Here is a 25,623-nt window from a genome sequence, read left to right as displayed (position 1 = left end):
TATTATTAATAAATATTTAAGGATTTATTGTTTCTGCAGTTGAATTAAAAAAATCAGAGACATCTGTTAATAACATCTCTAAATCTTTTCATCAAAAGAAGATAAAAGCTTTCAGTATCTTTACTAAAAAAAAAAAAGTTGATTAATGTGTGGGTTTTTGTTTTTTTTCGAGTGATTTACAATTTAAGTATTGGTTTAATGTTTGTATATGTTTTCACACTCCATTAATTAATAAGAAAAATAATTACAAAGAACCTATTTCATGAATCATATATTTTATAGATGTCAAATCGAGTGGCTCTTAGCACTGAACATAAACTTTTTATTGAGTACTTGGAGTTTAATTTTTTGTTTATAGATTTATCAACTATAAAATAAGATATGATAAGTACTATATGGCTTTAAATAGATTTAAACAATATTCTTTTTTATACCCTTGCAGGGTATTATAATTTCAGTCAGAAGTTTGCAACGCAGTGAAGGAGACCTTTCCGACCCTATAAAGTATATATATTCTTGATCAGCATCAACAGCCAAGTCGATCTAGCCATGTCCGTCTGTCCGTCTGTCCGTCTGTCCGTCTGTCCGTTTCTACGCAAACTAGTCCCTCAGTTTTAAAGCTATCTGAATGAAACTTTGCATATAGTCTTCTATATACTCTCACTGCTATATATGTCGGAACGGGCCGGATCGGACGACTATATCATATAGCTCCCATACAAATGATCGATAAATTTTTAGAAAAAAATTTATAACTTGGCTGTTTATCAACATTTTTAAACCATTTTTTAGATATGGTCATTTTATATTATTCAAGAATTTCGGTAAAAATTTCATGAAAATCGGACGACTATATCTTATAGCTGCCATAGGAACGATCGGGAAATTAATAGAAAAAACATTATAACTTCGTTGTTTTTCAACCTATTTTTATCTACTCTGAGATATAAGCTTATTTTATTAGTTCAGAATTTTCGTATGAATTTTATGAAAATCGGACAACTATATCATATAGCTGCCATATAAACCGATCGGTAGATGGAGAGAAAATGTTAAACTGGGAATGTGAAACTGTAACTGTCAAACTCTAAACAATAAGTATAGGTAAAATTTAATGAAATAATATCTGCAAGGGTATACAAACTTCGGCGTGCCGAAGTTAGCTTCCTTTCTTGTTTTTTAATTGTTCACTAAAGTAACTTCTTAATTTTAAAGATTTGTTGGTAACTTTAATGGAAAGTATATAACTTTATTACCATTAAAGAAGCATTTTTTCACTCAGTTCTTCAGTTATATGCATTTGCTAAATCTTTATCTAAAACTAGCATTAAACGGAAATGTACTTTTTCAATATTTTTCCACACTAATTTATTAATTTTCTTACATAATTAAATTTAAACACACTTAGCTATAAATCTAAAACGTTTATAATTTGCAACTGCAAGTCAAATTCGAAAGGTACTTCCTACAAGTATAGCAATATTACGTATACGTAATATTTACCCACTCAGGGTTTGTGTCTTGGCTTCCAAACAAAGCTTTAACTAAGTAACTTTAACCATGTAAGTTAGAGACTAAACCTTTTCCTAACAAATTTGTCTTGGCTAGCAAAGTCAAGCCAAATCTTTATAAATAAATAAATATCATCAAAAGAACCTTAAAAAACATTTAATATATTTTTGTATAGACCTTTCAAGTAAATCTAGCGCCTCTTTCAACTTGAAGTAAATTAATTTTAACTTAAAAAATGTTAAGTAGACCCTGACAACCCTAAGCCATAACCAAGGAGCCCCAAAAGCACCCACAAACGACACAGCCGAAGCAAAAGCTCTCAATTTGTCGTCAATTTTCCGGCACAACAGACGCAACATTTGCCGAGAGCAACGCGCGAGCTGTGTAGAGCGGAAAGTAAATTCCAGTGAAACCAATGAAAACTTTTTAAAAACACTACCAAACACAACAAGAAATGAAAATTCTCCACCAAACTAATCCAATTAAAAGCGAAAAGGCTCAATGAAAAGCGGTGAAAAACAATGCAAGCTAGCCAAGGAGGAAATAATAATAATAATAATGCCAAGTGACGAGTGACGCGGAAAGAGGGAACTCTAAAATGAACTGAACTGAACTGATGTGAAGAAGGGACATATATATTTTTGTGCAGGAAAACTAAGTGCAATAAACTGTGAATAATCCCAGAATTAGCGGCATCACGATGTGTGTGTGCAACGCGGGGGAAAGTGGGGCTGGAAAGTGGTTTCGGTTCCATTCTATTGCTGAATGTCCAGATTTATATTATGCAAATTAATTTCAATTGGTTTGCACTCTGGACTCTGCGCCAGTGTTTATTGTTGCTGCTGCTTCTGTTGCTGCTTTCCTCCTGCTGCTGTTGCTGCTGTTTTTGTTGCTGCTGCTGCTGCTCCGTAGTCGTAGTAGTAGTACTATCACTGTCACTACTATCACTACTACAAGCTACCAACTACAATCCACAAATGTTTTCGTATACACAAATTCGGCCAGGCTATGCTTGTGGAGTTTTCCCCAGACCCACGCTAACATTTCCATTTACCATTTCCACTAACATTTATTTACTGTAACAAAAGCAAAATATTAAAGTTTTATTTGGAGAGGAAAATCAGGTACTATAATATTATAAATCAAAGGATGGGGGTTTAGTTCGAAAGCAGAGAAAATATCTACAAGGTGCTTGAATGTTTCAAGAGCAGTTTTTTTTAGCTTTTTAGAAGTTCAGATTTTAAACTGTTATTATAAATAAATATATATAAATCTCTTTCGTATTTAACCCTTTTTTAAAGAGACTCATTTTCTTTCTGTGCAACTGCCACACATCACAAGATCTGAAACTACATAACAAGTGTGTGTGCATGTGCGTGTCTCGGCTTGATTTACCGGCTTTTCTCGGCTTAAAACTATGAAAATTGTTTCCCAAGAATTTTTTAATCATACAAGAGAATGTGTAACGTGCAAAAACCCAAAAAGGACGAGCCAAACTACAAGCTTTACGTGGAAAAGTAATTAAAAAGCAAGCCAAAGGGGCGGGGGAAACTCTCGGAGGAGCTGAGTTGAGTATCCGGAAACTATTCCATAGAGAGATGCCAATTACAAGTTGTTTAAGTTCACCTTTAAGTGGGTAATTTTACCTTAACTAGTTCAGTCTGCCAGTTGAGAGAGCTCTGGGAAATGTTTGACATTTAATTTAAGTCGTGTCAAGTTAGTTCCTTTAACTAAAGGCATTTATCAAAAGTCAACAAACAGCTAAGAAAATATATAAAATGTATATAAAAGTAATTTAAGCTGTTACTTTTCCTTTATTCCCATTTTAATGGCAAACTCCATATTTATGAGTTTTTAAATTAACCACAGAAAATGTTTTAACAAAAAGCCGAATTTTAATCAAGATAAAAGCCCAGTGCTGCTCTCATCGCATACAAAATGCAACTTGCTTATTAAAAGCCGACCAAAAGTATAAATAAACTCACTGCCTGACAATAATATCAATTACAATACCGTCGACCGGCAGAGTCAGTTTCCGACAATGGTGAAGACCTGCACGAGACTCTCATTAAAAACCACACAAGCCCTCGCACATACACCACACACAACACACAACACACACAGAGCACTCCAAAAGAAGCCAAAAATACCAAGTTGTAACAAGGCAAGACAACATTTATATAGTGCAGCCGTCAGTCGGCTGATGCTAAAGCTCAGCCACAGAAACCTCGTCAGCACAATCACAGCAATTGCTGCCAGTCTCTGGATGTGTCACTGAGAGGAAATTTGGGGGATAATCTGAATATTTTTATATATTAAATGAGTAACAAGATGATATAGAATTTTATTTAAAAAATATATTAGTTGGCATGTATTTATAAATTAATTAACTAATAAATATAAAGGCAAGCCATCGATTTCGAGCTTCAAAAAATCTCAAACAGGGACCAACAAAAATATACAATTTAATATTTCAAACATAAAAATGTTCTACAGAATTTATTTAAAAATTACACTTAAAAGACTTACAAAATAAATTGATAATCAATAAATTAAGAATAAATACCTTTTTGCCAAATGGTTCATCCCAAAAGTATGCTATTATTTTTTACATACCTATCTTCGGGTATTTCATTTTCAAAAAATATATTTATTTATTTAAGATTTAACAAATTTCAAAGATTATTATTAATATTTTCTTGCCGTGTCAGAATGAAAATGGGAACGGGATTGGACTCAGATCTGAGGCTGGGACTTATGCTGGAACTGATGCTGGCACAGGGACTGTGCTGGCGGACCAGCGACTCGGACTGGGACAGATGGGTGGGGTGTTCCGCAATAATGGGAAACCACTGACAGACCAGACAGCCAGTAGTCCATGTGAGCCGGGACAGCGGCGGTAGTTGCACAATTTTGCACAAAAGCCAAAGCATAATCATGAATAATGAGCGTTTGTGATAAGTGATAAATGCCCGGTGGCAAATGCACAGGGAATATGAATTTGAATGCGAATGAAAATTGTTTTCGTTTGGGGTTTTGGATCTGGAAAAGCTTTTACTTCAATCAATTAAATTTCTTAAATTTTTGTTAAAGGTTTAATTTGCTTTTAAATTTCCTTAAAAATTAGTTTATTCCGATGAATAGCTAGATAACCAATTTTAAGCCTTATTTCTTAATATAAATTAACATTTGCGCATTCTTCAGCATTTTGAATATCCTCAAAAATAACTTAAATCTCTTGAAACCCTATTTGAAATAATTTGTTTAAGTCTTACAGTAAACCTTAATATTTTGGCCCTCCAACAACCTCCTGCCCCTGTTTCCAGGGTACAAATCAACGTTGCAATTTAAACAGGTTTTCTCTCAGGAACTGAGGCTGCGGCACCGGCATCCCATTTCCCATTGGGGCTGCCGTTGAGACCGTTTTTCACCCGCCTTTTGGCTCGACTCGTCGTCACTGGTCCCGGTCTTGGGAATCCGCTCCAGGCCTCCAGTGGGGCGGCGACTTGACCACCCCGGGACTCGGCCTCAGTTCGACTCGGGAATCGGTGCGGTTCAGTTCGCAAATGCGCGCCAAAGGTGTTAAATTAGTTTCTTTAAGATTATTTTGTTTAAACCAATAGTGATCTCTTGGAGCTTCCGGGAACTGAATTTTGTGGAAATTTTTTCTTATTTATAATTTGATTGAGAGCTTTTCTTTTACTCAATCCCACTAGTTTCGTTTGCCGCAAAGTGCTTGGTTTTGCGCCGTAGTTTTGTCAACTTTAATTGAAATTAATTCACTTTCTTCACACAGCATCTGACGGATTAGTGTGTGTGCGAGTGTATCTGTATCTCTGAGTGTGTATCTGTATCGGTGTGCACATGCCGCTGAGTGAGGAGCACAGCCTTGTATGCGATCAGATTTGAGCGCAGAGGTCAGCAAATAAACAAATTGTCGCACATTATTATATGGTTTTTTATTGTTCAGTTGCGATTTATATGTATATACCACCTATATGTACATATATGCAAAATGGGATAGGTGGGGAGACGGACAGCATCACGACTAGAAAACTGTGCAAAATTCAACGATTCCCCGATACCCATCTTGTTTGCATCTCATTGCCATAGTGCCGCCCTTTTTGGGTTTTCCCCAGACTGCATTTCCAATCACCGAAATGCAAATGTTCCACACAGAAAGAAAATTTGATTAAAATAATATGAATTTGAAGGGAAATTAATGTAATAAACAAAAATGAAGATGGGCAGGGAGATTACGTGAAGGAAAGAAACTTAGAAACTATATTTACAATATTATTTTTCACTGTGCAAGCTATTCTAGACAACTCAATCTTCTTTATATATATATATATATATATATATATATATATATATATATATTTTTATATAAATTTGTATTTATAGAGGGGCGAAAATGCGATACGATTTGCATACAAAACACTCGACAGGCCACGGGCAACGCCTGGAATTTTAACCAGTTAAAAGTTGGCAAAAACTAATCAAAATCACTCTCCAACCCCCACTATTCTTCCCCCCTCTCAGTACTTGACAATTATGTAAAACCCGAGAAACACGCTCGCAAACAATAAAACAAACAAAAAATGAATAAACTCGTGGTACCGTAAAACTAACCAAAAACACTGAGAAAACTAAGAAAACTGAGGCAAGTGGCAAGTGGAAAGAGAACTCTCGAAGAATAAGAAAAGCAGTAAACAAACAAAAACTCTAGCCAAGTGCTAGCAATTAAAAATAATTTACAATCTGCTAACGAACAAGAGCCAGCGGGGGAGAGAGGGAGCAGGGAACCCAAAACTCGTAACTCGAATGTCGCGCAAAATGTTGCAAGTGCCGGTGGCAACGCTCGTGTTGCTGTCGCTGCTGCAGATTGCCGATGTTGCTGCCGCCGCGGATGCACTGGGAGCAGATGCAGCGGCAACGGGAGCGGGAGCAATGACAACCGGAATCGATCCGAGTCTGAAGAACGCCCGGCTGATTGAGGCCAAAGTGTTGCCCGACCTGGCCAACCTGCAGCGCAGTCAGGAGGATGAAAAGTGGCAGCAGGTCTTCCGCTTCATCGATGACGGCTTTCCCGTCCTCGAACTCTACGGCTACAAGCCAAAATCGGGTGAGTACTGTCAATGGGCTTTGGAAAAGCACTCAAGGAGATAAGAGGAAAATATTTTAGGAAGGAAAATTGAAAAAAAAATTATAAAAACGAATTCATAAGGTAATAAATTTATAAGAAAACAAAATTATTCGAATTAAAGTTTAAAATTGAGTTGTGAAATAAAAAAAATTTTCTTTGGAATAATATATTAAAGAAGTCTAAAGAATCCTTTACTTAAATAACTTTATTTGGATTGAATACTTATATTAATTATATAATTCGTTTTTATTTTGTCATTTATCTACAGCATTAAAAAATGTATGTTCTTACCAAATTAAAGGATGTCGTGTCTCTATTTAAGGCATAATTAAATATTTTAAAATATTATAGCAAATATTAGCAAATAATAAAGTAAAAAATCTTAATATTTAATGCACTAAGCCTAATTAACTTAATATAAAATTATATATGAACATATTACAAAAGCTTCTTATACTTGACACTCTCAAAGTGCTTCAGCCTGGCAGTGCTATTCAATAAAATACTATTGGTAAACATGGCAAAAACCCAAGCATGTCTTAAAGTTTCTAAAATAAGTCCTCGATCGAGTTTAAAAATATTAAGTTCAGTTTTATCGATAGTTACTTGCATTACCTTTTTAAAAAGCCAAAAGACTTGGAGCTGAAAAAAATTTAAAAAAAAATAACATTTACTTTTTTTTTAAGTTTAAAAATCTTCCTCACCTTAGCCTGCTTCCTGGAGTCTGCTTTAAATACTCCAAACTCCCGTTCTATAAACCTTATTTTCGCAATCACATGCAAAAAGGTTAAGGGAAATACGGAAGACGTGAGAATACATTTTCCCATATGCCCCACAGACTGCATATCGTAAAGGTACAAATGAAAGCCACCTATGAAGAGCAAAATGTTCTCCAGCACCAATGTCCAGACAATGGGCCTCACCAGGAAATCCAGATTTTGCCTGAGCCTGATCAGGTGTCGATAGTAGTCCAGGAGTTGTAAAGATCTCCTCCTTCTCCTTCCATTGTTCACTTGAATATCGTAGCAGGCATAGAGGATCAGTATGCCCAGGTGACCAACCACTGAGAGCAAAAAAGGCTGAAGGCATATGAAGAGCACTGCCGAATCCCTTATAATAATATCCATTTTTGAGCCAAAGCCAACAAACTTAAATTTGGACTTAATCAGTGGGGCCACCGAGGCGGTAAAAACTCGGAAGGTTTGAATAAAGAAGAACCACCAATTGATGATGGGTTCCCGGCCACAAATTCTTTCATAGCCGTGATAGATCCCCACAAAGCCATTGAGCAGCTGCCTTATCTGAAGGCGATGGTATCTGTTCATAAATAAATATGATAAATATTTAATAACTACGTTATTTTATTTAAACTCCACCTGTAGTAATAGGCCATGGCCAAGCTAATGACATAGTTCTGGTGTATGACAACGGCTAGACCAATTCCATAAATGAGATTCAAGGGTCTTTCACTGCCCGGTGTGGCATCCGTGAGTCCACGTAGAAACTCCATTACCCAGTATATAAAGTGCAGCACAAAAGTCACCACTAGCCAGGGTCGTAGCCAGAATCTGTGCATGGCCCGAACCAATAGATGAGTCCTTCCATTCAGCCGGAATTCCCGCCTGTTCTCCGCATAGCTGTAGATGTTGCAACCCGAGAGCGTTGTCAGCACTTGCAGCAGCTGCAAAATGCCAGTTAGACAGGACATGGCGCAACTCATGACTCCCAAAAAAGCAGCTTCAGACAGCAGCTCTGGAAAACTCCGAAAATTGAGGGGAAAATGGAAATGTGTGACGTTGATAAATGACTTCGTTTAGCTGTCCAAATGTTGATCATAAACAAAAAATGTTCAATTTGGACATTAGAAGAGGGGAAAGAAGTTAGGGAAACGTCTCTCCGTTTCCCCTACGTTTTCACTACGAAGTTGATTACAAAAGTTACAAAAGTATTGATAAATAATTCATTGGAATAATTTATAAATCTTTTATTTAAATAAAATAATAATAGAACAATAAATAATTAATCGATTTAAAAAATGGATTATAAGATAACCTCTAAGACTTTTTTATTGCATATTAAATATATTTAGCTTGTCTATGCAATAAAAAACAATATTAATTAACCCCATGGGAGTTAGAGGCCTCTTGAGAATATGTCCTAGGATTTATATAAAATAATATAATGTATTAAAATAAATATTTTTACCATACTTAAACCATAAAGTAAATATTTAGTATATTTTTTGTTGAACAAAATTAATTAATAAATTCCAATCAGTCTTAAAAAATATTAAATTTATTCATTTTAATTATAAGTTCATAAAAATGAAAAGAATACATTTCCATTTCATATAATATAAATTAACTGATGCAACTATTTTTTCTCTACCGAGAAAGCAATCAGAAAAGATAACCACTCGATATGCATGCAACTCGACAAAAAAATATGATAAATTAATTGACAGAATAACGAAGCAAAAAAAAACTATCGGGAGGTGGAAATGGCTTACTCAACAGAAAAATAAATATTCAATAGATTAAAAGCCAGTTAAAAACAAATAAAATTCAATATTCGTTCCTGCCAGGCATCATATTTGAGAAATTACAAAACCAGACATAAATTCAGTTAAAGCATTTGAAAATAGCAGCTGACACACCTCCCCAGATGCGTGTGGCATAATAATAACATAATCTAATTGAAGCCACAAAATTCCCCAGACTACACACCTTCATATTAGCCTGTGTGTGTGTACACCCGAAAGTTAATTACTTGATTAACATGCAGACAGGTGGGGAATCGCGGTAGGGAGCCAGGTGAGCTGAGCGCCGCACTTGGTCGTAAATGAAACGAAAACAGTTTACATTTTTAAGTGAGCAATTCCCCGAAGTAACTCTGTCCATCTCTCTCCCTCTTTGCATGTGTCCGCGATTCCGGCGGACATTCCGGCAGACATTCCGTACACATTGATTGTGCCCAAAATCGATGTGCGGAGCATCGAGAAGCCGCGGCTAAAGGAGTTCATGTTGGAGCATTTGGTGCCCGGAAAGATCTTCGACAGCTATAGTGCGGTCAGCGGCAAGGAAGAGCCGGAGGAGTCCTTCGGCAATGGGAACGGACACAAAATCGTTTTCCGTAAATTGGAAAAATCCCACAACAATGTTTGGCTACTCAATGGACAGCAGATACTCCACAAGCTGCGTATCAATGAGAACCTGATGGCCATTGCAATTGATGGTTATTTGGGTGATAGGAAGTCGCCCTACTCCAAGCGCAATATACAGGAAACGAACAAGTGAGTAGTCCTGAGTAAGACCACCCGTGGCCCATTCCTGCACAGTGGGATGGAATTCAATTTTAAATTTTAAATAAATAGTTTTTTTATTCACAGCCAGTTTTTGCCGATTTTTTAAAATGCATCTGCTATAAAAACCTCATAATTTGCATTCTAAAAAAAAGCTCTAATTTTTTTGTAATTATTTATTTTTTTATTTTTTGACAAATATCTTACCCTTGAATATTTTTATAAGCAATTATCTTAATTTTTCTCTTTTTTAATGATACTATTTGTATTATTTATATTGCTTGAGTGTTATTTTTATCTTAATTTCCCACTGTAAAGGACTTTTGCTAAGTTCCTAGTCCTAGTTTGTTTGCGGTCAAAAGTGCACTCATGCGAAATTTATCAGGCGGCAAACAAAGTTTTTGCTGGTCCAACTTTTTGCACACACATACACACTTTAACACACATCCGCACACACTTTAGGATTTTCCAGTTCCGCACTTTTGACCGAGGCCATCGAGCGAACCTCAATCTCAATCTATGGGAGAAGAGCCACCTTGCCAACACTCCTCCAGCCTCCCCATCTCATCATTCCCATTATCATCATCTGCATATTTTTATAACATAAAAGAAAATTTCAATAGTTTCATCCACTTTTTTTCATCTGAGAAAATTAGGTTATAAAGCGTCGGATTACCGATAGAAATAGTTTCCATTAAAGAAAGACAATTTAAAAGAGATGATTTTACATTGGTGTCCTTTTTTTACGGATTTAATCACAGTAAATATTAGCTAAAACTATTTCAAGACCCTTATGATTTCCCTCAAAAATGTTAATACAAACTACTTCATCCTTTTGTTTTCACCTTCAATCCCCCCAATTTTCTTTAACGACCTTCCAATACCAAACTAATTTTTCTCCCTGCATTTTCCAGCCGCAACAACGACCCTCAGCCTCTGGAGCAACCGAACATTACGAATGCACACGCCAAGGTGGAGCCCATTATCAAAGAGTCGAAGGCCAGTCCACTGATGTCGTTCCTGGCCAACATGAAGACGGGCACCAAGGTATTCCAGCACTTTCTCTCCAAGAGCAACCTGACCCGCATCATGGACGACAATGCGTACACGGTGCTGATACCCTCGGACAACGCCTTCCAGCGCTGGCATCCCATCGACTGGGGCTTCTATCCATTCTCCGTGCCGGAGTTCACGGAGTCGGTGCTGCGCAATCACTTTCTGCCCATGCAGCGACCCCTGCGGCTCTCCGATGTCCGGAATGTGGACGAGCTCGTTGTCCACACCATGGGTGGCGAGGATGTCGTCTTCCATGGCCAACGTAAGTGGCTTCATTCCCATAAATTTACGGCCCAAAAAAAAGAAATTCAATTTATGAGTATGTTTTCGTTTTCCTCTCACACACGGCAGCCACACCCACGGTGAATAATGTGAGCATTATGTCCGACTACAACCTCTCCAATGGCAATCAGGTGTTCATTATATCGGAGGTGCTCTTCGTTACAGAGGCTGTGGTCTCCAAATTGCACCAGGTAAGTCCTGGGTTGGGTCTATAATCAAAGTAGAGAAATATCCTAAAAATAATAGCTTAATTAATTTTTTAATTGTTCTCTATACTCTCCTTTTTAGATGCACAAGGACAAGGAGACACCTCCTTTGCTGGCCTTTCCCTGGTTTGGCGCCCAATTCCTGTCCCATTCCTTTTTGGCCTTGGAAAGAGATCCCAGATTTTCCCAGATAACCAGGTAAATATTAAGATAATCTTCAGTATATTATTTAAATTAAATATTTAACCTTTAATCAAAAGATATCTAAACAATGCTGAGATTGCTCCTCACATTTCGGGAGCCAACTACACGTTCTTTGTGCCCGAAGATCGGGCCTTCGAGAAGCTGGGTTTCGATAAATTATCCGATGAGGTTATGGTAAGTATTCAAAAATAATTTTACTATAAAATTTAAACTAATAAATCTTTTCTAACCAGGCCTCTCAGCGCGGCGTCAAAATGCTACTCAATCACTTTGTCAAAGGTCGACTCTACAATCGCGATTTGCGGGATAATGAGGTCTTTGAGACCATTGGTGGTGGCCACATAAAGATCACCCGCAATCCGGGCAGCAACTATACCAGCGTTAATAATGCCCAGATCACTGAGAGCGAGGTGTTCGTCTATAACCTGGGCACCATGTACTATCTGGATGACATACTGTACTCTCACATGCTGCGGGATTTCGTTAGCAAATCCACAAAGACGAGATCCAATCGGCACGGCAGTGACTCTGGCGGAGGTTCAAGGAGCACCTCCCGTCCCAGCGACGTGGAGATCGTACCAAACGAGTTCGAGAGCGAGCACAATGGCGGCGACTATGCCATCCATGGCGATGACGAGGACTTTGAGGATGAGATCATCACGCCCAAGGCGCTGCCCGTCCAGATCTACGAGTTGCCCAAGTAGAGAGCGATAACTAGATCTTGAACTTGATAGGTGGCTTTATGTCAGGATATATATCGAGCTGTAGGAGGCGAAAATAACATAGGAGAGACTTGATTTGGGAATTTTAATAAAATATTTTAGTTAATTTCAAAGAACTAAACAAATCAGAACTTTAAATAATTATTTTCTTTTGAAAAAGTAGAAATTCTCCAAGGAATAAGTGTTATTTTTCCAAGAAAGCAGACAGCCGATATGTGTATAATTTTATTTGAAATTGATCTGGGTTTAAAAAAATGAAAGGAATCGAGAAAGGGAGACGCTTAAAGCGTTCATTTTGTATAGTTCTGGGCTACTTTTTTAAAGCATTTCTCTAGTTTAGTTCTTAGTTGTTCGTGTATATTTTAAGTTTAGCATTGAACGAGGCGAGGAGAAACGAAGTACGAACGAGTATACTAAAAAAACAACATCAGAATCAACCGAAACAACCGAAAAATGAGCAACAAATATATATGAAACCTAATCCTAAAGAACTTATCAGCGATTTAGACAAAAAAATAAAAAACAAAAAAGAAAAGCTTGTAGACACCAAAAATTTACTACAAATATTTAACGCGAGTAATTCCGTAATATTCGACTTAGAGGCAGGATGAAAATTTTCAAAAAAGAAAATATTAAAAAACATATACGTATACTATTTGCAAATTCAATTAGCGCTCATCATCAACCGTGTTTATGCTTTTTTGAGTCTATCCATGTGAGGGGAGCAGGCATATAGCGAAAACATATCGGCTACACATCGGTGGAAATTAATATCGGAGCGAGGACCGAGGAGCAAGGAGCGAGGCCAGATATATCTATAAATACTCGTACTATTACGAACAGATATTGTATTTTTTAATTTAATTATATTGATATTGATATATGATATTTAATGTGTATCTGTGTATATGAACAACAAAAGCAATGAGAACGGAGCATCCAATTTTATAATAGTTTGTTAAAATAAAAACAAAAACCTTCCACAAAAAAACCACCAAGAACTCTATGTTTCGTTGAACTATTTTATTATGAATTAGTTAAACTCAATACACATGTAAGTATGCTTTATATAATTGGAGTATTTGTATGTATATGTAAAGACAATATAAGAATGTATGGGCGTTACGCATCTTATTCTTATAAATTATGAGCGTAAAGCATATTTTTATTACAAAGGTTTCTCCTAACTTTACCCGCATTAAGCATTTTTTTTTCTTATACTAAGCTTTTTATAAGAATTCCGGCTCGTTACGCATCTTATTCTTATATTGCCCTTGCCATATGCTTATGTAAATAATACCTGTAACACTAATTGACTTAAACAATAACGATTTCTAATGCCGAGTTTGTTAAACATTATTGTTTTTTCGATTTAAAGCCTTGGCTTAACTTAACACACACACACAAAAGTAAGCAAACAAATGCCAAAAAAAAAAATATATATATATAGTATACGATGAGTAACCCTAAAGAGTAATGGAAAGGCAGTGTGGAACACAGGAAATGGAACTATATATGTATATATATCGTATCAAATGCATATTGCTTATGGTTACGGAGAGACAGAGATAGTGTGATATGATATGGCTCTTAGGTGTAACTCGATATAACTTCGACATGAACATGACACACAAAAATTCTTGTTTCAACTACAACTATGGTGAATGCAACATATAGAATTAATATTCGAATTCTTGGTTTTTCTTTTCTTTTAATATAATATCAAATTCCACAATAAAGTGGTTTTTAAAATGTAAAATTTGCTCGATTTCTGCTTGCTATTTCCTGTTTTGGTCGTTTTGTATATTTTTTGCTGAGATCCAATTTTGAAGAGAGAACCGAGCAGCGTTTAATTGATAAGGTTTTGCTAGGCAGGCCATAGAAATAGCTGTGATTTTGAAATCAATTGTAAAAGGTGACTGAAAGAATACTATAAAATGTTTGAACTAATTTTGGTTCATAAAAAATGTTATTACGTAATTTGGAAAACCTTTTTTAATTGATTTAAAAACCAGTGCTATTTTGGAAGGTTTATAATATTTTTTCCTGCTTAAATTAAAGTTAATTAAACACTGCTTGCTGCCAAAAGTAACTAAGGTGTGTCTCCTTCTTGCTTTTTTAATCATTTTGCTCATTCACATGGCTGTTTGTGCTGTTTGAAGTATTACTTTGGCCGCCAATGGCCTCTGCCTCATTATCACTCAAGTTCACAGGATCTACGGGCTCGGCATCCAACTCCAGAGGAGGCATTTCCACTACAGCTCCTCCCACAGCTCCTTCTAGCTCTTCCGCAGCCGCCACTGACTTGGGCTTAAAGCTGTTGTTCTCCGCATTCAATTTGTAGTTCTTGAAGGGATCTGGTGATCCTGGTGGCGGTGGCTTCAATTGAGCTTGGGCTGCCTGAGCTGCCTGACGCTGGAGACGCCTCTGCTGGTTACTAAATGTGGGACTCTCCGATCTGGCTCTCTGGAGCATGGGACGCTGCTGCTGCTGTTGCTGGTGATAAATGGGATTCGCATCGTAGTCACGGGATCTGCCAAATTCAAAGCCATTTTGCCACTGAACATGGACATTCTCATACGAGGGATCTTCGTAACGATAGTTGGCAGCCGCCACTGCATTTTGGTTCCTTCTCTCCCCACCATTCATCCTCAGTCGACTCAAGGTGCTGTGCAGCGGTCGACCTGTGGCATCCCGGCGCATGGTGGATGCAGTAGCTCCCCCTGCCGTACAAGCTCCCCCAGAGCAGGAACTCTGGAAGCGCACCATATCCTGGGGTAGGCCAACACCCAGGCGGGGAGTTCCATATGGATTCGACATCTGCGAGGCTACCGAGGCGGTGTCGCAGCTGACACAGTCGCGGGAAAACATAAAGTTAAAGTCGATTACCTTGCAATCCGGCCCTTGGCCAATCCACAAGGGAAGCCACTTGTTAACTAGCAGCCACTGGAGACTTGACTTGGAGATGCGATTCAAGGTGCCATCGCCGGAAGAACTGGAGGAACGTGCTGCTGCTCCCGTTGAGCTTTTCTTGGCCAAAGTTCCTGCTTTGCCTGATCCTGCTCCTGCTGCTCCAGTTGTTGATGAACTTTTATCGGTTGCAGCTGAGGTGGCCAAAGTATTTCCAGATGTTGCTCCTCCTGCTGTTGCTTCCTTGGCTGTCTTACTGGTGGCTATCTTTACTTTGGGTATGGCTCCCGTTGGCGGTCGATTCGTGCTGCTAATCGATGAACTTGGCAAATTATCCGCTGATGCTGGCTCCTCAACTGAGACAGCAGCTACTCCTGCAGCTCCAGCGGATGCGGAACGAGCTGCTCGCTCCATGGACACATTGGGCGTCAAGGGGGAATGGTGAGCAGCTGCTGTGGCCCCAGAAGTCTTGTATATATTCGTCATGCTCTGAGAATTCTCGCCATGCAGGCAGCTAAAGAAACTGGAGGCACTGTTCTTCACTGGAACCTTGACATTGGCATACTCCACGGGCGTCGATGAACTGGTATTTCCCATGTAAGCCTGACAATTTGGCACATTGCAGGTGGTATTTCCATTGCTTACAGTGGCTGCTGCTCCACCTCCTCCTCCGCCGCCGCCCGTTCCATTGGCATTCAAACGAATATGACCCACTGTTCCGAAATGCGAGTGTCCCAGCACCGCATAGTGTCCACCCAGATTATAGTGATCTATGTTGCCGCACGACGAGCTCAGGTGTCTCTCAATCCTGCCAATCCCATGACCCAGCACATCGAGCCGTGTATAGAGCGGCACTCGATTGGCGGCAGCAGAGGTGCGATAAAGCGGCTCATCTCGTATTTGCTCGTAAATATTCTCATAGCGCATGGTTCCAGCGGCGGCATAGGGGAGATTATAACCATCGGTGGACTCGGTGTCGTCGAAGCTGCGCTGACGCTGGCAGTTGGAGCGGCTGTTGGTGTAAAGGGGAGTGCAGCGAAGGCCATTGCCATAGCGATTGCCTGGAGGAGAGGTAAGAGAAGGATTAGGAACAGAAGGATTAGGACACTAATCCTTTAACGAATGCAAACCTGTATTCCGCCAATCAACTTTTCTTGGGAGGCCACTTATAACTTCCCTATAACTTCTATATCTCTAAATATTTTGCAATTAAAAAATTTAACACAAAATTGTTTAAATGTTATGTTTGCTAACTTTAGGCGTTTTGGCACAACAAATTTTTGAAAAGTGTCCCGAATTAACCATTGTTCTTCCCTTAAATACTTCCTATTAACTTCCCTTCCCTTTTCTATTTCTCAAAACACTTGCAATGAACTTGAGTTCCAAATTTGCTAATAAACTTCAAGCAAAAAAAGGTGCAAACTATAGGCAATTATCACTTAATTAAATGTGGAAGCAAGCAAAAAATCTACTCAAAAACTGAACTTCCGCTCAAATCTTATTTATACAACTTGAAAGTTTTATGAAATCAATTCTCACCATTCTGCATATCGATGCGAAAGTTGCGCCTGTAGCCAAGGCCAGATCTCACGGCTCTTGGAACATCATAGGCAGCGGCGGCGGCAGAAGCGTTTGATCCCAGGATTCCTCCCGTAGATCGATCGTACAAGTCATTTCTATAGTTGTTCATGGGCAGTATGCGTTGTGGTTGCGGCTGTGCTTGTTGTGGTTGTGCTATTGGCGGTGACTGGTTGTTGTTGTTGTTGTTACTGGCATTGGCTTCCGTTGGCGCTGGTTGTTGTTGTTGTTGTGGTGGTTGCTGAGCTTCCTCGGCATTTGCAGGGGCATTGGCAGCAGCCGCTTGATTGCTGGGCTGACCAATTGGTGCATAGATGTTTTCGTAATGCGGATGATTTGGCTGTGGAGCAGCAATAGCGGCATTAGCTGGTGCAGGAGCAGGAGCTGCAGCCGGTGCAGCTGCTCCAACTGGCGCCAGATTACCATAGATGGCAGCACCACCAATGGCACCCTCCATTGTGCCCTCCGCCTGGCTATTCTCATCATCCAGCAGTGCGATGGCCAGCGAAGCCGCTTGACTGCTAAGTATAAAAAGTTTAAAAATTTATTAAATTGTTCATTTTATTAAAAACTTGCACTCACCGTGCCAATGCACCCTGCTCTTCCATTCACATGGGCTTATCGATCATACAGACGCCCGCGTAACTGCGTCCAATGGTCATCAGGGCAGGCAACATCCTCCAGCTGTCCGAATCGGGACAATAGACCTCAACCGAGGCAAGATTTGTGGTTCCATCATCGCCTCCCACCACATATAGCAGGCCTTCGTGAGCCACCACGCCAGCATTTCGCCGGCAATAAGACATATCCGCCACCGAGCGCCAAGAATTTGTTTCGCAGTCGTAAGCCTCCACGGATTTCCTGACCATGGGGCCATCATGTCCGCCCACAGCATACAGGATGTTATTGAGAACTCCCACACCAGCGCCGCTGCGCCTGGAACTCATCTCCGCCACCGCTACCCAGGTGTCCGTATCGGGATTGTAGCGTTCCACCGAAGACAAGCATTGACGCGAGAAGCCATCGTAGCCGCCAACGGCATAGAGAAGACCATGGACCACGCCCACACCCACTGAGCTGCGACGCGTGGACATGGAGGCGATAAATCGCCAGATGTCAGTCTTGGGATCATACATCTCGGCACTGGATAGACCGGTGGTGCCATCGAATCCTCCCACAGCGTATATGCAACCATTTAGGACAGCTACGCCTAGAGTGGATCGCCGGGCCTCCATGTTGCAGCAGTTGGCCCACTGATCCGTGGTCGGATCATAGACATCCACAGTGCGAACGCGCAGCGAGCCATTGAAGCCGCCGACTGCGTAGACTTTCTCACCGAGAACACTCAGTCCGGAACGGCACCGTCTGTTTGGCATTTCGGCAGCCTGGTACCATTTCTCCTCCCTCAGATCATACCATTCCACTGAGCGAATAGCTTTCGGGGCTTGTCCTCCTATAACGAGCAATATTTTGGGCATTCCCACCGGTTTCCGTGGCACAGTTCTTGCAGATTTCGTTTCCGTGGGCAGCAGATGATAGGTCAAAGCTTCGATTATGAGATTCTTGCAAACTATATTCCCCTCGAGGAGCAGCTCTTTGTCCACGCGCTGTGTGATGTACTCCTTGGACAGGAAGGGCAGCCGGACATGCTCCATGAGCGATGATGTGAACTGCTCGCGCATGGGGACATCGTAGCGCAGCCAGGCAATGACACACTCGTACACACGCTCCTCGTTTGGCACCGAGATCCGGTCGTTGCCTATCAAGCTGATGACCTGCTCGTGTGAGAGATTCAGAAACTCATCGAACTGGATTACCTCGCTGAAAGGGAAACCAACAAAGAAAAAACAGAGTAATAAGTAATTAAAGAAATTAAAATAAAATTAAAAGCCGGCAAACCGGATTTGAGTGTATATTTAACTGAGAATTACCCTTCAGATAAGCATTTGTTTATGATTCAAAAATGTTAAATTGACTTAATACGTTAAAAGTGGCAATTAGTGGGTCTTAAAGGGACTTGCATATTGATACTATAGCTATATTTATTTCCAAAATATATTTTAAATTTTAAATAAACATAAATATTATTTTAAATATATTTTCTAATCTTATTTAAATCAACTTGATAGAGACCATTTTTATGATAAAATATTTACGCATTTAAATAGCTGACAAGACGTGATTAAACTGAAATCTCGTAAATTAAAAACTTGTAAACAGCAAAACGTGGTTGTCAACTTATACACATTTCTAAAAAGTGTTTTATTTTTATTAATAAATTAAAAAACAAAGTAAATTACGCATTTTAAATACAATTTTAGAAAAGAAAAGTAAATTACGCATTTTAAATACAATTTTAGCATAAAATATCAGGTCTTATGTATACAAAAAAATTATTCTTAAAAATGTTTGCATCTTTTGCCTATAATATTCAAGTCGTAATCTTTTAAAAGGCGCTTTAGCCAATAATAATACATATAAATATAATACATATTTATATATACAATTATATAAACACATTATTATTAGGTAACTGAACTGTTTTTGAACTTAACCTTCGCTGATCCTGAGTTGGTTTTGATTATAAAGTGTTGATTTACTCAACAAAGACTGACATTATCTTTTAAAATTTCTAAGGGAATAACTAAAGCAATGACGAATGTAAAATAAAAGGTAAAAGCAATTTAGTTCTATATTTTCTTAAACAAAAACAACCCAATCTCTTCCCCTCAACTCACTTGAAATGCTGTTCAATGTAGGTTTCCGCGTAATTTAATAATTCCACGCAGGCATGAAGATCGGCAAATTCCCGGATGCCCAGGCAATTACTGGCATCCAGCTGGGTCTGCAGGAAATCGCAGCAGGCATCGCGCACATCGTTGAGCTGCAGGAGATTGGCGGCCGTCAGCAGGACCTGAACATTATCCTCGTTTACCTCCACGGTGGCCGTGTACACATAATCAATGAGCAGTTCCAGTGCCCGAGCATCGACGCTTTGTAGGGTGATCCTCGTCTGACGCGACTCCTCGAAGCCGGTGAACATTGCATAGAAGTAGGGACTGCAGGAGGCCAGAACCATGCGATGGGCATGGATTTCCACATCGTCGGCCACTAATATCACATCACAGAGCTGTTTTTGTCTGTGAAGGAAAGAGGGTTTCATTGTAAAAATATTTTTCTCAAAATTAATTCGAACTAAAATATAATTTGCACTTGATTTCTAATTTTTAAAATTTAATTTCTTTAAGCAAAGTTTTAGAATTTTTAAATAATTTTTTATTGCATTTATTCGCTTTATATTTCCTTGAAAAATACAATCCCATTTTTATAATCAAATTCCTATAATAAAAACCCATTAAAAAATTAAAAGCGTGCCAAAGAAACCTTGAAAAAAATGCCTGTAAATGTTGTATTTAAACAAAGAATTTGTTCAAAATTGATTCTAAGAGCTTTTGTGGAAATACAGATGTTTAAAAGTGTTTTTGTTTGGATTTTTGAGGTAAATAAACTCGTATTTTATTGAAGAAATATCTTAGGAACCCAAGTCTCTATAATCTTCTGATTATTTATGCAAATAACATCTTGTTTCTCACCTATAAACTGCTATGTTTTATTATTATTATTAGAGACAGCTATAAATAAATTTCCTCCACTTTATGACAGATTCCCAGGTACTCTTTTGTTATGAATTCAACAGTCCAAAAGCAATAAATAAACAATAACAATCCAGTTTTTTTGGGTTACACACCACCTTCACTTTCGTTGAGGTAAAAACTTGTTTTATTCCAAGCTGCCAATAAAATTTCCATAGCTCCAGTAGTTTTCCAGATAACCGAAAACCCGAAAGCCCGAAAAAGCGAAAGACGCGGAAGCGGAATTCGAAATCAGATTCGAATTCGGAATACATATGTATATATTTTTGGCCCGCAGCAGACCAAGTTCAAGGTCGTGGCCTAATGCGAAACCCGAAGGCGTATTGAAACTCATCATAATAAAAACTAGACAATAATTAATGCGAATGGCCGCCCCACGACAAAAGCGTCGGCCAAGTCCGCAAATATTGTGTGCAAACAGAGAGAAACACAAATATTAGCGACGCTCGGAAAGCCAAACAAAGCGAACTGCGCAAATATGCGGTGCGAGATCATAATGATGACGATCGTCCGACATTTATTCAGTGATTATTTTTTCGCATCTTGGCCCAAATCAGACGACGACGCACCTGTCCCTTTCCTGCACTGAGCACAGCAATTAAATATACATCTCCTTTGTTTGTGGGGGCAACAAAAGGGAGAGGTTTACCAAAATAGAATGAATTTATAGGAACTTAAACGAATCTTTTTGTACTTATTTTTGTGGTAGGTTGAAGAGGGAAGATTTAAGATAACAATTATTTCTTCTTATCCATGAGTAATTGGGTTAAAGTTAGCCTAATGTTTTTAAAGATTTTAAGCTAAATAACCTTTCTAAGCAAGTCATCTTTAAACTATAATTGAAAAGGCGTTACATTATGGTTTATAACTCAAAATGTATATATTTAAAGATTATATTCTTAATGAAACTGAAAATAAATTAAAAGAAATCCTTAAATATAGGAAAACCCCTTTTAAATATAGCTAAACTAACATTAAATAGCCCAGAAAATATACTCAATAATATCTTTATCCCCCTAAATCCCCCTAAATCTTTACCCAATTTGAATATATCTGCTATTTGAGACAAACCTAAAAGCAGGTAAACAGTTTTCAAATAAAAACTAGGTCTAAAAGGCAATTATCCCATAACAGGTATGTATATAAGTTAAACCACCGCTAATTCTGTGAACAAATATTGCGGAAACTGCGTAGTATTTGAACGTTTTCTTGACAATTGTTTGGTAATAATGTTGTTCAACTTGTTCAATACAGAGAAGTCAATACAAAAAACCAGTAAATCCTTGGTTTTACTTCAGAAAAATGAACTCTAATAACCCAAATATAAGTGGGTAAAGTTAGCTTTAAGTTAAAATGATTATCAAAATGAGGTTTTAAATATTATTTATAAATATATAATAATTTTAGAGATTTTTTTAAATGAAAATAGGTGATAAATTGCAATTTATCTTGGAATATATCCAAAATCAACTCTGATAACAGATAAAATAATCCTAAATTACCTTTGAAAAAGCCCAGAATCACTACCCATATGAAAATAAACCGTATTTTCAGAAATTTCGCCAAGATTTCACATATTTTTGACCACTTTTAAGTTACTTTCAACCCAAAACCCCCTCTTCCTTACTTGCGCATCTCGTTCATGGCATCGAAGGACCTTGCCGTGTGCTGCTCATTGCTGTATTGTCCCACGGTGCCCCGCTCCTTGCCGTTCGGCCGCTGGACATGCTTCTGGCTGCTCTCGTCCAGCGAATTCTGGCTGGCATAGCGTAAAAGGCAACTTCCTCGGTCCAGGCCACTGCCCTCGGCGGCGGGATTCTGGGGCTGCTGCGGATGCTGGTGCTGCTGCTGCTGCAGAATCCGATTGCGCTGTTGCATGGCTGCCATGCCCACAGCAACGCCTAAACCGGGCGGCGGAGCCACAAACAGCTCTCCGCCCGCCTCGTTTCCCTGCTGCTGATGCGGGTTCTGTGCCTGCTGTTGTTGTTGCTGCGCCTGCTGCTGCGGCTGCTGCTGCTGGAGCGGTTGTTGGTTGCCATTGCTTAAGTTGCTCATAATACCGATCGTGTATTTGGTTAAAAGCGCACTCAGAGCTATCATTCAGCCGCGTTCTCGGCGCCCAAATCGAAACGGACCGGGAACGGAATCGAGCGGAAATACGGCTGCTTCAGCCAGAAAACCAATATAATCTATATGTTTAGCGTTTTAATTTTTTTTTTTGCAAATTAAGTGTGCTTCCCTTGTTTTCTGATGAAAACACATGGATTTGCCTTGCAAAAAGGGATATTTTCTGGTCCACTGCAGATGGTCACACTAAGATTAACCATGACGTAGTCAAACTACGTAAAGTGATGAATAACTTGGTTACTCGAAACGTAATGAAACGTGAAAACGTAATTCACTTGTTGGAATAAAACCGTTGGAGTTTGAATATATGTTATCAGTTTTATTTTACGTTTATTTAAGTACTTATAAAATGTTTTCTGGTTTGGATTTTTAAACTATTTTTTTTTAAGATTTTTATTTTCATTTTTCACCCGAAAAAGTGTGAATTTATATTGTTTATTTTTGGTTCCAATAAAACACATAATTTATGAAATATAAAGGGTTTCTTAAACCAAAGTACCTCAAAGTATGTAAATTTCGAGTATAATTTAAACAGGTAATCCGTTTAAAATTAAATGATTAATTTATTAATTATATTAAAGGTGAAAATATAAATAATAAAGTAAATATGCAAATTTATTTATACTTGTTTTCCTTCTTATTTTATTTATAATATCTAGTTAAATATACAAAAAAATCAGAACATGAAAATTTCAAAGTTTCTAGGAATAGAAAAACCAGACTAAAAGACTTAACAGATTTATAAAAGCAAAAATAATAATGATTAATAATATTAATTGAATCGAATTAAATATTTGTTATTAGTATAATATCCAAAAGTATATCAGATTTAAATCAAAATAATTAAAAAACGATTCCCCAAGCAACTTGCATTCCCTAGTTAAATTTAAGTTAAATATCTGACCACCAAGGAGCATAGTTCACACCGATCACGCCTCAGACAGCATGCAAGGTGAGTGCTCGAGTGGCCCATAAATCCCTTATATCAAAGGAATGCACTGTCCCGATGTACATATTCCTGATACACAAATAACAATAAATACGTGCTAATCAGGCCACTAATCTAATTAATCATCTACGCCAATAATGCCAGCTACTTCCAGTCAGTCCGTCTGCACGGGCATCGATTAGGAATCGCCTTGGGCCACGATAAGATTCCGCGGAGCCCAAAATCACTCCCGCGAAGCCAATGAGACATAGACCCCCTATATAAGGAGCTGCAACGACCCACTTAGAATCAGAGTGAAACTTGAGTTCCTTCTAGAATCAACATGTTTCTGACCAAGAGCATCGTGTCCCTCGCCATCCTGGCGCTGGCCAGCGCCCAGTTCGACACCAACTACGCCTCAGGACGCAGCGGCATGGTGCACCTATTCGAGTGGAAGTGGGACGACATTGCCGCCGAGTGCGAGAACTTCCTGGGCCCCAATGGCTTTGCCGGAGTGCAGGTAGGGATAAGATCGCTCTGGCTCTACTCTAGAAGGGATTTCTAACTCTTAAGCCCCCATTAGGTCTCCCCCGTCAACGAGAATGCCGTGAAGGACAGCCGCCCCTGGTGGGAGCGCTACCAGCCCATCTCCTACAAGCTCGTGACCCGTTCCGGCAACGAGGAGCAGTTCGCCAGCATGACCCGACGCTGCAACGCCGTCGGCGTGCGCATCTACGTGGACGTGATCTTCAACCACATGGCTGCCAACGGAGGCACCTACGGCACGGGCGGCAGCACTGCCAGTCCCAGCAGCAAGAGCTACCCCGGAGTGCCCTACTCCTCGCTGGACTTCAACCCGACCTGCGCCATCAGCAACTACAACGATGCCAACCAAGTGCGCAACTGCGAGCTGGTGGGTCTCCGCGACCTCAACCAGGGCAACTCCTATGTTCAGGAAAAGATTGCCGAGTTCCTGAATCACCTCATTGACCTGGGAGTGGCTGGATTCCGCGTGGACGCCGCCAAGCACATGTGGCCCGCTGATCTGGGCGTCATCTATGGCCGCTTGAAGAACCTGAACACCGACCACGGCTTCTCCTCGGGCTCCAAGGCCTACATCGTGCAGGAGGTGATCGACATGGGTGGCGAGGCCATCAGCAAGTCGGAGTACACTGGCCTGGGCGCCATCACCGAGTTCCGGCACTCCGACTCCATCGGCAAGGCCTTCCGTGGCAAGAACCAGCTGCGGTACCTGTCCAACTGGGGCACCGCCTGGGGCTTCGCCGCCTCCGACCGCTCGCTCGTCTTCGTCGACAACCATGACAACCAGCGCGGACATGGAGCCGGTGGCGCCGACGTACTCACCTACAAGGTGCCCAAGCAGTACAGGATGGCCTCCGCCTTCATGCTGGCCCACCCCTTCGGCACGCCGCGCGTGATGTCCTCCTTCTCGTTCTCGGACACGGACCAGGGCCCGCCCACCACCGACGGCCACAACATCGCCTCGCCGAGCTTCAACAGCGACAACTCCTGCAGCGGCGGCTGGGTGTGCGAGCACCGCTGGCGCCAGATCTACAACATGGTGGCCTTCAGGAACGCCGTCGGCTCCGACGCCATCCAGAACTGGTGGGACAACGGCAGCAACCAGATCGCCTTCAGCCGCGGCAGCCGTGGCTTCGTGGCCTTCAACAACGACAACTACGACCTGAACAGCTCCCTGCAGACGGGCCTGCCCGCCGGCACCTACTGTGACGTCATCTCTGGCACCAAGAACGGCTCCTCCTGCACCGGTAAGACGGTGACCGTGGGCTCCGATGGACGTGCATCCATTTATCTTGGTAACTCCGAGGATGATGGTGTCCTGGCCATCCATGTCAATGCCAAGTTGTAAGGATGGGCAAGAGGGATTCAGGCAGATAATGTAGAACCCGAACATTCAATTGAGATTATTAATTTTTACTGAAATAAAGAGATTATTGCAAAAATAAGATTGGA

At 39.9% G+C, this 25,623-nt stretch overlaps 4 protein-coding genes across 9 annotated transcripts; 2 read left to right on the top strand and 2 right to left on the bottom strand.

Moving 5' to 3' along the window:
- Positions 1–1,844: 1,844 nt before the first annotated feature.
- On the top strand, positions 1,845–13,438 carry LOC108082740 (uncharacterized). 5 transcript variants are annotated; one of them, XM_017178246.3, is made up of 8 exons: positions 1,845–1,908; positions 6,058–6,640; positions 9,611–9,953; positions 10,877–11,280; positions 11,370–11,491; positions 11,589–11,704; positions 11,767–11,884; positions 11,944–13,438. In XM_017178246.3, the coding sequence occupies exons 2-8, from the start codon at positions 6,340–6,342 to the stop codon at positions 12,412–12,414; spliced, it is 1,875 nt and encodes a 624-aa protein (XP_017033735.1). In that variant the 5' UTR covers positions 1,845–1,908; positions 6,058–6,339; the 3' UTR covers positions 12,415–13,438. The 5 variants fall into 5 exon arrangements, with proteins under 5 accessions (XP_017033735.1, XP_041631658.1, XP_017033737.1 ...); XM_041775724.2 differs by having other exon boundaries at positions 1,852–1,908; positions 5,920–6,640; XM_017178248.3 differs by lacking the exon at positions 1,845–1,908 and adding an exon at positions 5,040–5,091.
- On the bottom strand, positions 7,100–8,369 carry Grl36b (Gustatory receptor-like 36b). Its single transcript, XM_017178250.1, has 3 exons — positions 8,038–8,369; positions 7,366–7,978; positions 7,100–7,303 (listed from the first exon to the last, which is right to left on the bottom strand). Exons 1-3 carry the CDS (start codon positions 8,367–8,369, stop codon positions 7,100–7,102), a joined length of 1,149 nt encoding a protein of 382 aa, XP_017033739.1.
- kel (kelch protein) lies at positions 13,435–22,804 on the bottom strand. 2 transcript variants are annotated; one of them, XM_017178251.3, is made up of 5 exons: positions 22,201–22,804; positions 19,659–20,060; positions 17,503–18,741; positions 16,882–17,441; positions 13,435–16,403 (listed from the first exon to the last, which is right to left on the bottom strand). In XM_017178251.3, the coding sequence occupies exons 1-5, from the start codon at positions 22,671–22,673 to the stop codon at positions 14,551–14,553; spliced, it is 4,527 nt and encodes a 1,508-aa protein (XP_017033740.1). In that variant the 5' UTR covers positions 22,674–22,804; the 3' UTR covers positions 13,435–14,550. The 2 variants fall into 2 exon arrangements, with proteins under 2 accessions (XP_017033740.1, XP_017033741.1); XM_017178252.3 differs by having other exon boundaries at positions 16,882–17,438.
- Positions 22,805–23,930: 1,126 nt separating this feature from the next.
- On the top strand, positions 23,931–25,616 carry LOC108082744 (alpha-amylase A-like). Its single transcript, XM_041775726.2, has 2 exons — positions 23,931–24,148; positions 24,212–25,616. Exons 1-2 carry the CDS (start codon positions 23,972–23,974, stop codon positions 25,517–25,519), a joined length of 1,485 nt encoding a protein of 494 aa, XP_041631660.1. The 5' UTR covers positions 23,931–23,971; the 3' UTR covers positions 25,520–25,616.
- The last annotated feature ends 7 nt before the right edge of the window (positions 25,617–25,623 follow it).

This window comes from Drosophila kikkawai, chromosome 2L (genome assembly GCF_030179895.1).
Source record: "Drosophila kikkawai strain 14028-0561.14 chromosome 2L, DkikHiC1v2, whole genome shotgun sequence".
NCBI classification, from domain to species: Eukaryota; Metazoa; Arthropoda; class Insecta; order Diptera; family Drosophilidae; genus Drosophila; species Drosophila kikkawai.
The sequence above is the reverse complement of the archived record's forward strand: the minus strand, read 5'-3'. Positions and strand labels throughout refer to the sequence as shown.

Excerpts from the sequence above, each read along its gene's own strand:
- LOC108082740 (XM_017178246.3), top strand. The coding sequence starts at position 6,340 with ATGTCGCGCAAAATGTTGCAAGTGCCGGTGGCAACGCTCGTGTTGCTG. Across the intron at positions 6,641-9,610 it reads CGGCTACAAGCCAAAATCGG|ACATTCCGTACACATTGATT; the intron begins GTGAGTACTGTC and ends ACATTCCGGCAG. Across the intron at positions 11,281-11,369 it reads TGTCGTCTTCCATGGCCAAC|CCACACCCACGGTGAATAAT; the intron begins GTAAGTGGCTTC and ends CACACACGGCAG.
- Grl36b (XM_017178250.1), bottom strand. The coding sequence starts at position 8,369 with ATGTCCTGTCTAACTGGCATTTTGCAGCTGCTGCAAGTGCTGACAACG. Across the intron at positions 7,979-8,037 it reads GCCATGGCCTATTACTACAG|ATACCATCGCCTTCAGATAA; the intron begins GTGGAGTTTAAA and ends ATTTATGAACAG. Across the intron at positions 7,304-7,365 it reads ACTCCAGGAAGCAGGCTAAG|CTCCAAGTCTTTTGGCTTTT; the intron begins GTGAGGAAGATT and ends AATTTTTTTCAG.
- LOC108082744 (XM_041775726.2), top strand. The coding sequence starts at position 23,972 with ATGTTTCTGACCAAGAGCATCGTGTCCCTCGCCATCCTGGCGCTGGCC. Across the intron at positions 24,149-24,211 it reads ATGGCTTTGCCGGAGTGCAG|GTCTCCCCCGTCAACGAGAA; the intron begins GTAGGGATAAGA and ends AGCCCCCATTAG.